This window comes from Antedon bifida, chromosome 4 (genome assembly GCF_963402885.1).
Source record: "Antedon bifida chromosome 4, ecAntBifi1.1, whole genome shotgun sequence".
Lineage (NCBI taxonomy): Eukaryota > Metazoa > Echinodermata > Crinoidea > Comatulida > Antedonidae > Antedon > Antedon bifida.
This window is the reverse complement of record NC_136229.1, coordinates 29008877-29022519: the sequence shown is the minus strand read 5'-3', so window position 1 is coordinate 29022519 and position 13643 is coordinate 29008877. Positions and strand designations below refer to the sequence as shown.

General features: G+C 30.9%; 2 protein-coding genes across 3 annotated transcripts in view; both read right to left on the bottom strand.

Moving 5' to 3' along the window:
- LOC144840230 (autophagy-related protein 9A-like) overlaps positions 1-13643 on the bottom strand; it is a 209063-nt gene that overhangs the window by 185313 nt on the left and 10107 nt on the right. The window contains exons 16-23 of one of the 2 annotated variants that reach the window (XM_078695975.1): positions 13427-13561; positions 12921-13100; positions 12391-12474; positions 11759-11825; positions 11306-11394; positions 10911-11104; positions 10659-10800; positions 9824-10074 (exon numbers count right to left, since the gene is read on the bottom strand). In XM_078695975.1, coding sequence (XP_078552101.1) covers positions 9865-10074; positions 10659-10800; positions 10911-11104; positions 11306-11394; positions 11759-11825; positions 12391-12474; positions 12921-13100; positions 13427-13561 — 1101 coding nt within the window. In that variant the 3' untranslated portion in view covers positions 9824-9864. Of the gene's footprint in view, positions 1-7978; positions 10075-10658; positions 10801-10910; positions 11105-11305; positions 11395-11758; positions 11826-12390; positions 12475-12920; positions 13101-13426; positions 13562-13643 lie in introns of those variants that run through there. The other variant, XM_078695974.1, reaches the window with a different exon arrangement.
- On the bottom strand, positions 2965-7805 carry LOC144840115 (coiled-coil domain-containing protein 89-like). Its single transcript, XM_078695785.1, has 7 exons — positions 7670-7805; positions 6764-7236; positions 6359-6477; positions 5727-5863; positions 5409-5491; positions 4249-4342; positions 2965-3987 (listed from the first exon to the last, which is right to left on the bottom strand). Exons 1-7 carry the CDS (start codon positions 7724-7726, stop codon positions 3901-3903), a joined length of 1050 nt encoding a protein of 349 aa, XP_078551911.1. The 5' UTR covers positions 7727-7805; the 3' UTR covers positions 2965-3900.

Here is a 13643-nt window from a genome sequence, read left to right as displayed (position 1 = left end):
GAGGATATTGCATTTAGTAGTGCAGAATTTGAGCCTCCTAAGAAACAACTGTACGAGGATTACCCTCCACTTCTGGCTAAAGATCCGTACAACATGACGTCAGCAGGTAAGTCCACAGGTAAGTCAGTTCCATTGTCGATATTCCGTGACGGAAGTTTAGTTCACATTGAACGGCTTAAGAATGAGCAACTTTCTCCACATGACTGGTTGAAAAAACATCCATTAATTTCTAAAAATATCAGAAAACACCAAGTAGATTTATTAATGACCATGTCACGTCAGTTTAACTATGGTCATGGTTTCGGATTCAATGCTGTATGCCTCTTAGATAATTTCATGTCAAAGACGACACATGCCATGACGTCTGAAAGTATCCGGTTCGTGACAATCGGTGCTTTTGTTTTGACCGCTGTTTCTCGACTTGGAAGAGAAATAAATGTATTATACAGAACTTTACTTGGCTTAGGATACACACAAATACCAGAAATTAAAAGATTTACTAATTTGATTGATTCCACTCTAGGCATCAACGGTCTTGAAGCACCGACTGCTTTAGACTTTCTTAATGCTCATTGTAAGAAGTGGGTTGTACTTCGACCACATCATCACCCAGATGTTTTATTTTCTATGGATCAGGTAGGGATCCAAGCTCAAAGGTTAATCGTACAAGCTGCTAACAGCTATACTGTAATGACCCAGACTTATGCATCACGATTGGCCACTGCAGCCATTTTGGTTGCTTGTGACCTTATGAAAGAGAACGTTGGTAAACTCTTTCCAGAACTTCAAATATCTTGTTCTGTTGACGAAGTACGAGAGATTAACGTTTCAATGAACTGGTTCAGAAGTGTTCATCATGATAACAATAACATGATCCGTAACAAAGCTAAGCCAGTGCACAGTTCTCATTGTAATTAAATTACTTGTTTACTAACACAACTTTCAGTCTTTTCTTTCAGATTTGTTTTCAAAATGGTACAATATTTTAATAGTACAATAATGTAATAAAATTAATGGTGTAATAAAAATAGTAATACAAATAAAAATATTTGAAAATAAATAATAATAGTGTATAAAGCATTAATAATAATAGTAGGTCTAGTATAATAAATTAAAATATAATAAACATAATAGTGCAACATTAATACAATAATGTAATAATTAATTAGTGATATTAACAAGTGATATTAATAACAATGTAATAAATAATAATAAATAAATAATATAATAAATATAATAATACTGTGCAATATACTGTAATAATAGTGTAAATAATACAGTAATATAAATTATATTTAATAGTGCAATAATATTAGTTTGATAGTGTATGGTAATAAATAAATAATGATCATTATGTAACAAATAAATTTAATAAATGTAAATACAGTTTAATAAACAGACTTGTAAAATAATATTATCATTGCGTAACAAATAAATGGAATAAATGTAAATGTACTTTAATAAACATACTTGTAACAATATTACCATAAATAAATATTAATAAAAAAAGATTTGTTAAATTTATTATGCAAGTACTGTAATTATAAAGCATACAGATCTAATATTTTATCTAATAAGCAACATAATACTGTAATTTTTTATGTTAGGAATCAAAATTATGTGTAGCAAAAATTAAAAATATTAATAATTTAAACAGTTATTACTTTAAATTCATTTAGTATTATAAAATAAATTGAAGTAAAATAAGTGACAAATATCAGGAACAGTAAATAATGTAATAAATTACAAAATAATAATTAGTGATTTTAAATTAAGAATTGAAAAAGAAAATCTAATTTATTTATTTTTATTATTTAAACTAAAATAAAGGGTATAATAAATGATGAGAATAATATAGATATTATAATTTTGATATTTATACATTAAATATATAAATCAACTTAACCTAAAAATATTAAGATAAAATATGTTTAGTTTAGTACTTTAAACAACTAAACAACTGTAAGTATTAGATTACCAACTTAATATATACAAAATTTATTAAAACAAAAATATGTTAAATCAAATATATAATACTATCTAATATATAAAATAATATTTAAAATAATATCAAATTGTAAAATTAAACATATAACTTAATACTCATCCATACCTTTAATAAAAATATAAAATATTTTTTTTAAAATAAATAATACAAATAATATAGTAATGATATTCAAAATAAATAGTAAATCATGAAAGTAAAAATAAAACTTACAATATATACAAACAAAATAATATAAAAAATACAAAAAAAAAGTAATGTAATTTAATATAAAATAAAAAAAAAAATAAATAAATTGGGGTGTAAAAAGTCTTTGACTTGCCAACCTCACTTCCTCGCAGTGCACCCTGGGAAACTTTATCTAACATGATAAAGGCAAACGAGGCTCTGGCTTGAAATGAATAAAAATGTAAATGCATGTAATTGATTTTGATTTTCAACACTTTGTCGTAGAAGAATTAAAACCATTGATGTAGACATCAGAAGATGAAGTTAAATAAACAATAAAAAAAATAAAGATTTATAATGTAGTTCAGATAAGTTATATTACATGTTTTTTATTGTATTTATGTATAGAATGAATAAAATGTTTTTTGTTGATAAATAGTTTTAGTTTCTAAGTGTATTATTTAATTAGTTTTAGATTTTGTATCACACCGTGTCACTTTTTAATAAAATAAAATAATTACTCTCATCATCCTTACAATCATCAACACAATTTTGTAGAATTGAAATTATCATGACAGCAATGTGAAGCAAAGTTAAGCTCTGTCTACACTATCAAACTTTATGTGACAACAAAATGTGATGTGCCCATATATATATTACTACCATATTTGGGCACATCACACTTATGGTCAAACTAGTTTGATAGTGTAGACAAAGCTTTAAAGTGGTTTTTAATTCATTAATTAATAATTCATTTCCCTAATCGTTTTGTATTGGATAAAAATACCGGACACAAGACTAGACATACAAAACATTGATAGATAATATTGAATTATTTATATTTTTATTTACAGGATATTATATATAATTACTTAAATATTTAAAATTAACTGTAAAATTACCTTAAAAGAAAGTGGATTGCTAACTGACATTCAAAAGATTAAAGGTATTATACTATTATCATTAATTGAAGTTTAAAAGAAACATCAAATGTGTTTAGCTGGAATTATTGTTGTTGAGATTAATTTAGGAAGACTTTATTTACTACAGTCTGTAGGCCTACTGACGTCTTCAGGATGTCAGCACGATTGGATTAGGTTAGAGATTACTTTGGTCTTAGTTTTATACATTTATCACTAAAGTAATGCATTTTAAGGGCCGGTTTCATCTGTGAACAAATAACCTATTATTAACCCTACTGTAAGTTCTTGGCAGTCGAAAAAAAAAACAAATTTCAAATAATGAGTTAAATCTAACCCCTAGTCATCAGCACAAGCTCGGTGGTCTAGTATAAACAGCCGGAGATCAGCAGTGATCTAGAGGTTGTGGGTTCGAGTCCCACCCAACGATTACTTGCTGTTCTCAATATACTTGGTATAAAGTACAGAGTAGGGAAAACATCTGACCAATCAATTGTGGTTAAATAAAACTAGCGTGTTGGAACATAATTTAACTGGTTATCGCTGGGGAACTTTTAGCTGTTAACCGTTGTGTTTTTCTTATAGACTTTTGGAAGCTTTTTATATCATTTATATACCAAACATTTTTTCAATAAAATAAGGAAAATGGTATAAACAGGAAGTGGTTTACTGTAAAACTAAATAAAAAAAACAATATTACTTGAGCTGTGCTCGTGTGTATAAATAACAAATTACTCATTCAACTCTTTACCGTCTCGCTGTTATAGTAAGAACTATTTGATTGTGTATACTGCCCTCGAGAAGACATCATGAAGTCAGGTTACGTAACTGAGAATTTAACTGCCTCTCCTTTGCCAACATGCTACGAGTGTGGTTACGAAATGCTTCGTATTCCTGAAGAAAATCAAAAATTTGTGCATAGCTGATATCATTTTGTTATTAAACAATTGAAATTACTGTACATAGCCATTCAACTCTGAATGTCAAAAGTTATATACAGACCAGGCATGTAGTGTAATTTTCCATCTCTATTTTAGAAAATTACCAAGGCCCAAATCATTATTAAGTGCATTATAAAGTGACTGATTTTGTAACAGAACATAGTCACATTCCATATTAGCAATGTCGATAACAAACAATGAAAAAAAATCTCACCATTCGGAGTTGTTTGATTGCTTTTTCTGCCTCGTCTCTTTCTTTTTTCATTTTAATAACTTGCAAGTTACTAGACACTGCTGCTTCTTCTCGTCTTAAAATGAAAAATATTGATTTATCAAACATATAGTAAAATATCTCTTTACATCCACATTTTTAGCCAATGAAATACATAGGTCTACACTAAACTGCTGAGTAAAAAATAAAGATTTCGACCACAACTGCAGAAGCATGTACTGTACTCAGTGAAAAAAGTAGAATGGTTGAACATGGTTGACCATATATGTAATATAAAGTTTTATATCGACATGATTGTCCACATGTCTAGAAGCATTGGGAGATCCTGGATTTTGAAATAGTGGGGCCCACAGCTTAAAAATGGCAAAATAAAGTGCTCAACTGAATGTTGTTGTTCTATCTTTTCATTGTAAATTTAGAAATCCCCCTCACACAATGATAACAGAATTTCCTTTCAACTAATAGCATTAGTTAATTAAAGAGCAAACATGTTTAAACAATTAGAAACCACAAAACAATTGCATATTTACTTTGACATTGAAAACTATACACAGTAGTTATAGTGAAAAGTTTTAAACAATGCAAACATAATTGATACTGCTGTAAATGTTAATATAGACAAATACTAATATAACACATTGCTTTTAAATAGCTTTAAAAGTACAGTGTACAAGCCTGTAGCAAGAGTTTTTACAGAGGGAGGGGGAATCTTCATGAGCTATTGGCTAATTAGAACTATTTTACCCACTCCCACTGCTGGTCTCTAGTTTGAAAGGAGTATTAGAGAAAAGGAGAATTCATTCAGCCTGGCTATGTGCTTGGTGTATAGACTAAACAAATTAATATATAGTAAGAAGTGAGTACAATTTACCTGTGATATGAAACTAGTCTTAACTTACAATGTCTACTGTAGAACTAAATGAAAATGTTTCATTTTAATAAAACTATTTAGAAATTATAAATTAAAAAATATTTCATATTATTAGGATGTATAAAATGTGTCCGGGACAACAACCCATCTTTTCACTAATAAATACAGTAATATTGAATAATAGTTCAAATAAGTAAATGATTGTTGTAAATGTAATATATAATAATAATAATAATAATAATAATAATAAATAAAAAAATACACTTCTTACTCAAATTTGTCCTCCATTCTCTGCACTTCTTTTTCTGCAATCTGTATTTGGTTTTGAAGAAGTTTTATTTCTTTCTGTTTGCCCTACAAAGTAAAATCATTCAAGTGTGTTTTACTGGTGAATCCAAAGGTGTTCCGCCTCTTTCCCCACCTTTTTTGAGGTAATTGATTGAGAGGGAAGACACACATTCTCCCTGTTCATCCTGTCGCCACCTAACATCTTGGTTCTGGCCATGTGTTTCAATTAGACAGAAAAAAACCAGGTGTGTATAGTACAACACCCTCAAATTGCCAACAATAACCCATAAATAAATAATACCTGGATAAGCTTTCCGCGTTGCATGGACAATTGTAATAACTCATCTCTTTCTTTTGTCAGTTTTTCCATTTTAATTATCTGATTGTTCTCTGCGGAATCACCCTTCATCTTCAATTTACTATTAACTTCTGCAAACGCTAGTTGGAAAGAAATAAATAATAACAATCTGATTATTTTGTGATGATAATTACCTATCGCAATGTAGAAGGCATCAGGATGATAATTTACATGCATGTCCTTTTCATGGAAAGCAAAAGGAATATGAGGACGATGTCATGCGCGAGAGACCTTTGTACGGCCCGCTACAGCACATGGACTACTCCCATTTTCCTTTCGAAGGGTGTCCATATTGGGAATAATGGCATATGTACAGTCTATACAGGTAGAGATCTCACGAAATAGACTAATGTAATTATACAGATGGTCATTTACTGTACAGTACATTGGGAACAAAACAATTGTAGTATTTCATTGTGGTCTAGAGGTGTGAATACCCAGGCTAGAGTGATCTGCGGTCTTGGGGTTTGAGTCCCATCTGAGAAGTACAGGTTATGTACTGAGCATTCAGTACAATAACATCTGAGTTAAGTAGGGATTTTAAAACCAGGATTTTTAGGATTAAATAGTAGTACCCTTTAATTCCTGCTCCATCTGGTCAATTTTCTTCTGAAGCATGAGAAGATTGCCTGATGATGTTTTCCGTTGACGCGCAATTTCAGATTCTTTTTCTGCCAACTCAGTTTGAAAATTGCTAAACAAGAAAAAAACATATAAATGTAATATAATAATTGATATAAATTATTCAGTGGGCTCTTTACTTCGAAATAATCTTAATTTTAACATCATACTTCCCAACCACTTTTGACTTTTAGACATCCATGTTTCTATCTGATGTGATGTTTTTTCTTATTATTTAATGATTGATGAGTAAAAGTCTGTTGCTACTAGCTGATTTTATCCTCAAGTAAAGAAGGTGTCAAAGGTTGATTAAGGCCAACAGAAAATGTGATACATAATACTCATCATAATCACGTTACCTGCATAATGTCTTTGTGTCTGCTAATTGGTCTTTCAAATGTTCTACTTGAGTTTGGAGTGCTTTAATTTCTCCATCCTTTTGAATGAGTTTTGCAGAAAATAAGTTTCTATTTTCCTTTATCAACCTTGAATTTTCTTCTCTTAATCTTTCATTTTGTTGTTTGTATTCATCTTTAAACCGGATCATTTCTACGTGGTTTTCAGCAAGTTCATTAAACCTTGTTTCCAGCAAAGTGTTCCTTTTAAGTTCTGTGTCGATCATTTTTTGTGCTCGTTCGCGAAAAAGTTCCATTTCTGTGTTTACCCTTTCGAGCGTTTTTGATCGCACTAGAGCTTCGTCAGCTCTTTTCTTCAAGATGCATATTAGTTGGCTCTGTTCATCAATTCTTGATCGGAGCATTGCATTTTCAGACTTGTCATCACAAGAAAGACTTTTCAGCTTTTCCAAGCTTAGTCTCATGTCATCAACATCCTGAAAAAGAAGTCCAGACTCATCTCATCATTCATATAATAAATAACTTATTATTTTAGGAGCCTAGGCTAGGCCTAGACTTTATTTAGCCTAGCCTAGCTGGATTAAACAGCAAAAAGCTATTTAATGAAGCCTCCACTAGCTACCTAGCTAAGTAAGGGCCTAACTGTAGTGTAAGTTCTCTACTGGTTTATCAGGCCAGGGCCAGCATTCAGGCCTAGGCTACCCACATAAACAATGCCTACCTAGTTAGGTTAGGGCCTAGCTAGTAAGGTCTCTCAGGCCTAGGCCTAGCCACCACCAGCAGGCACTGGCAGGCTAGTCTCCTACCTACCTGCAGTCCAGTGCCTATCTATCCTCCTAGTAGAAGGCTACCTAGGCCTAGCCTATCACATACAAAATTAAATATAAAATAAAGTAAAATCAGACATACCTGCTTGCTCTCGGAAACAAAATTACTTACATTCTTGGATGATTTAGGGGAAGACATGATTTTATTTGGGTGTTAAAACCACAGTTTTATGTGAATGAAAGAAAGAAGACTGTTTACAGTTTCTAAGGACCAACTCCGTATGGTGCGCTATCAGTGCATTTTTAATTGTTTGTTGAGAAAAGCAAATACAGAAAATATACAAAACCATCATACAGTTAACTATAGACAACAACAAAAAAAAGTAATTGCAATTCATTATGTTTATATAATATTTTATTATAACAACAAGGATACACATCAAATTTTGCTTTTATTAAATGAAAAACATGGTTGAAAAATCATACAGATATCACAGACCTAATAAGTGTACATTTTTCTAGGACTATTAGATTCTGATTAAAATAATTCATTCTTTTTTGTATGTTTAAAAACATAATTTTTTAAACAAAAGCAGTGCATGGATCATTTTCGGTACGAGCTGTAGGCCAATAGTGTGACAATAAGATATCTAAAATTAAAAGAAGGGCTAAAATCTTTTAAAAATGACAAAAACACAAAATTTATAAAACTGATAATACTACAGTATACATACAATAAATATGATATTCACAATATTTTACAAACGACCAATCAAAACATTACATTATGATTATAGTTAATTCTCATACCATTTATGTAATTATCTACCTATATTAAATTAAAGTAGGTGAGATTCTTGATTTACTTCTTAATATAAAAACTGTAAAATAAAACCCTACATATATGTCAAATATACAAACAATCATTTTATATAATTTAGAAATAATATCATTAATTTGATTACTGTATTTAAATATTAACACTGTGTACAATATGTACAATACATAAAGTTAGCTAAAATAGCTTTTAGTAAAAATAAACTACATTATAATATCATTAATTGTCAATAAAAATAATGAAACAAACAATTAAATTTGGGCCCGATTCTGGAGCGGTCCAGGACCTAATCGTAAGTGTAAATGGGGTCTTAGTTAGTTGCAAAAAAACCACTGCCATTACTTCATGAAATAAAGATCAAACTTCAAACTTTCCATTAAAAAGCATGAGAATGTTTTAACTTACATAATTGATGTATGTACTTTACATGAGCATTTTTATCTTACATAAGAATTTTTAAACCTACCTGAAATGTATTGACTTACATACAAAATGTTTAAACTTACATGAGAGGTTTTATATACATGAAATGTTAACTTACATGATGTTTCAACTTACATGAGAATTGTTATACATGTACAGTATATATGAAATGTTTAAACTTATATGAGAATGTTTAAACTTACATGAGAATTGTTATACATGTATACATAAAATGTCTTGACTTACATGAGAATGTTTAAACTTACATGAGACTGTACATGTATACATAAAATGTCTTGACTTACATGAGAATGTTTAAACTTGACATGAGAATTGTTGTACATGTATACATGAAATGTTTAAACTTACATGAGAATGTTTAAACTTACATGAGTAGTTTTTACTTACATGTAATTTTTATACATGAGAAATTTAACAACATGGTGTATCTTTTGGAACAAAGCTAAAATAATAATGCCCTTTAGTATGATTTATATTACTGTTAAATCAAAGTGTAGACTACTTATTTATTTTTAGGTATACATACTATAAATGATAAAATAAAGTTCCTCATCAGGCACTGCACCAACTTTGTTTTTAAATGGTGACACTATCTACATGCTGTATTAGCCCTTACACATTGTATTATCAAACTCTGGCGCACATCATACAGAACTCTGGTGTTGACGCCCTGATCCTCACAAGCACACAACTCAAATATCATAACACTGCAGATTAAATACCACACTAAAATATCAACAAAATTTATGAGTGCTACGCAGCGCCTATTTTATCATTTACAGTATTAAAATAAGTATTAAATCCTATTCTCCTAGATAGTTTTAGAAAATTATTATACAAAAATTATGAATATAATTACCCACATAATAAAAATCTACGAAATACTGTATAAAACAAAGATATCCTAAATAATAATTATACTTCTTTTATTTTATTATTTTATTTCTATCAGCATATAAATACACAAACATTCCATGATAAATATTACCATACGTGATAATACAACAATAATTGTTAAAAATATGATATTAATTGCAGGATAGGAAATTTAACAATTAGACTTTTTCATCCTGGGTATTAACTAGCAAGTTCTCATTTGCTATTGGTTCATTGGATGTCGTAAGCGGCTTGGCTGGTGTCATATCTTCTGATTCGTCAGTCTTGTCACTGTCGTCCTGTTGAAACCAGTTAGGCTTTTGAACCTGGCTAGTATTTGGTGATAACACCCTGGATTCTGGTATTGAAGTTATATTGCGGTCATGAAGCTGTAGAAACAAACAAACCGAAGACATAAATTTTAATTTAAAGTTTTCAGCACAAAACCGAAATCGAAAATGGCTAGTTTTAAATTGGCATCAGCAACAGAAGAATTATTACATGGAATATTTGAAAAGGACAAACAAAGCTGGCAAAAGAGAACATCTTCTTCACTAAAGCATGATCTCATTTGATGGAATAGACATTTAAAACATTTTAAAAAGGTAAATTTACACAGACGATCGCAGTAATGGTAAGCAGTAAACGGTAAGGGAAAACAAAAATATATAATCTTTACACAAAACACGGAGCTGACAGGTGGTTCAGTGGCAAGGCGCTCAGGATAGTTTTCTATCACAATCAATATAAACCATCACATGTATCACATAAAATCACCTTGGATTAGATGTTCATAAAATGTCATTCTTAAAAAGATAAAGTTACATTTTCGGCACAGATAAATAGACTCAATACTGACAAAGTAATTGAGTAACCAATACATAATTTTAAATTTAAATTTGTAATGTACAGACAATTGTAAATATTATTAGGATTTTCATTTTGTAATGCAAAAAATACAATACATATTTACCTGATGCATGTACATTGCACTGAAATTCATATCGAGTGTTTGAAAATTATCAGAAGCTGAGCTTGTTCCGGCTGTAGGCTGGGGAATCTGTAGGCTACCTGAGCCACCTATACTTCCCTGTAGATGCCCTGTACTTTGAATACTGTAAAAACAACCATATGTATTTAAATTGGGGAAATATAAATACTTCATGTAATAGTACTAGTTCTCTAAGTTGTATGTTTCTTTTACAACAATGCAAAAATAAGATACCTGCTAAGTAAGCCTGAACTCTCCTCTGAAATAGGGCCTTCAATTGCGCTTATGCCTCCTTTAACCTTTGGTTTAGCCCCAGGCTGTGCTATCCTTACACTTGGAAAAAAGGAAATTGGTGGCTGGCCAAGTGGGGTCTGTACCCCTGCTGGTAATTGCTGCTGCACAGCTAAACTGCTTAGGATACTATTGTACTGAAAATACAATTTTATATATGAAAATTATCTATATAATAAGTATTTAACAGTTTTTATAATATGTGGTTCAGTTCTAAACATGATGATAGTGAGTTTACAGTAGAAGGACTATGACTACGTAATAAGGATTTCTGATAGCTGTCATGATAAGTTTGATTCTAGAGTGTCACATGTCAGTAAGTGTCCAATCATACATACCCCTTCAATAGATGTAATTGAATGAATAGATGTTGCCAATGCTGTGTTCTGGGCATCCAGAGTACTCATTAACTGCATGTCTTGATGAGCTATAAGACAAAAATAACAACAAAATCCTGGATAAATAATACATTTATTCCTTCAAAAAACAAGAGCTGGGTAATATATGAACAGCTCAACTGGATATTTTCTTTTTATTTTAATCTACAATATCCATACACATTCTTTTGCAATAACTACATTGTTTGAATAGCTACTCCTTGGTCTAATCAAGTCTTTGACCCCAGCCCTCTTGCAACCTCATCCCTTTTTTTTCACCACTTAACCTAATCACATTTTTGCCATTCGCCCTGTGACCAATTAACCTAATCAAACTCTTGCCATTCGCTCTGTGACCCCTGACCTCTCCAAATTTGACCTGTCACCCTTTGACCTTTCCTCAATGTACCTTACCTTGATCCTTAAGAGCACCAATGAATTTACTACTCTGCTGCGGTGGTTTCCACTTTGGATTTGTCATCTATAAGTAAATCAAAAAATCATCAAATTTTGGTGTAAATCTTTTTCAAAAGATCAAGAATTGTATTGCAATTATTTTTTTAGTTATAAGAATATGTTAAGCACGCTTTTTCGTCATTTGACAACTAAACAAGTCACTGTAGTGGCACTGTAGCTAGGTGGTTTAACTTGCTTACTGATCCCAGATCCTTGGTTCAAATTTAAAGCTCCGTTTACACTATCAAACTTTATGTAACAAAAAAATGTGATGGGCCCATATTTGGACACATCACACTTTTTTTGTCAAACTAGTTTGATAGTGTAGACAGAGCTTATGTCTATGTCTCACATGATATTTAGTTTGAAAGCCTTGGATTGTTACCTATGTCATGTTCTTGATGTGTGTGAAAATATATTTTTAAAATACATAGTTTCGCTATTTTATTTTATATATTCAATATAAACTTACAGTGAAATGCATGAGTGACAGTTCAGTCTTGCCATCTTCTGCTCTTGATGTGTGTCAAAATATATTTTTAAAATACATAGTTTCGCTATTTTATTTTATATATTCAATATAAACTTACAGTGAAATGCATGAGTGACAGTTCAGTCTTGCCATCTTCTGCTTGTTGATATTGACTTGATTCTGTCTTTCCTTCAGACATCCACTGAAAGCAAAACCAAAACATATAATGTCGTGAGGTGGTTTTTCGAATGATCATAAAATCAAAACAGTACTGGGTATGACCAACTAGCGTTCTTGTTACCAACTAGCCATCCATTCATAGGCATACTGATGTAGCAGCCTATCTGTACGGCGACTATAGAATGGACCCGAGACATGACTAACCACGACTTTTAGTTGAAAAAAGATAGAAAAATTTTGTTATGAAGAGTTGTACGCAGATGTATTTTGAATTATGTAAATGTTTACACTGAAAGCAAAATCAAAAAATTTAAAGTACTAGTAGAATATTAATAATAGTGGGCATTAGCTTACTCGCTTGAAAATAAGAGGAAAATAACTGTACTAAAAGTAATATAAAGTACCAGCAGAAGACGAATGTTTTTTGCTGGACATTTACACTTGAAATTAAGTGGAATATAACTGTACCTTTGCATTTCCATGTCGCCTAACATCCATCTCAGCAAAAGAACACACGTCTCCAACACCTACTACATCTACTGTAAAGTTATGGTAGAAATCAACAATATCCAAGGCTCTCTTTCTCACACTGAAGCATAATATGAATGGTGTCACAATTGGACTTACAAGCTCCTCTAGATAGTATACCTGTAATAATAAAAATGGAAAATGATTAATATTAGAACGTCATTAAAGACATTTAGTTATAAACCATTTTCTAACATAATTACACACATTATCATGATATACAGTTGAAAACTTATCAACAGGCAATTTCCAGGACACAAAAATATGGGGCAAAAGAGAATAAGGAACCATAATAGTAAAAATAAAATCGGCCAGGGTTTGAGGCCACTCGCTAAATGGCTCTCTGGTGGTAGAAATGATTATTACTTACTGCCTTATACTTCATGTATTCACCACTTTTGTTTGTGAACTGGATAAAGTCAAACACGTGGATTAATTATACTTACAAACTTATATTGAAAAAGTTGCGAGAATTCATTACGGACTCTTGACGTATGGGCATTGCCTTTCCAATTGTCTGGCATGTAATGAATCTGAGCTAGGATACTTTGTATCAATGTTTCTGGACACCAAATCATGTTCTAAAAAAAATAAATAAATTGCTGGTTCAGAGCTGATAATTGTGACATCCTATTCAAAAGAGACAAGAACTTTGCACTTGAA

Bases quoted from the DNA above. Each gene is read 5' to 3' on its own strand.
- LOC144840115 (XM_078695785.1), bottom strand. From the start codon at position 7,726: ATGTCTTCCCCTAAATCATCCAAGAATGTAAGTAATTTTGTTTCCGAG. The intron at 7,237-7,669 runs GTATGTCTGATT...CTTCTTTTTCAG, and splicing joins TTGTTTCCGAGAGCAAGCAG to GATGTTGATGACATGAGACT. The intron at 5,864-6,358 runs GTACTACTATTT...CTTTCCAACTAG, and splicing joins GATGGAGCAGGAATTAAAGG to CGTTTGCAGAAGTTAATAGT.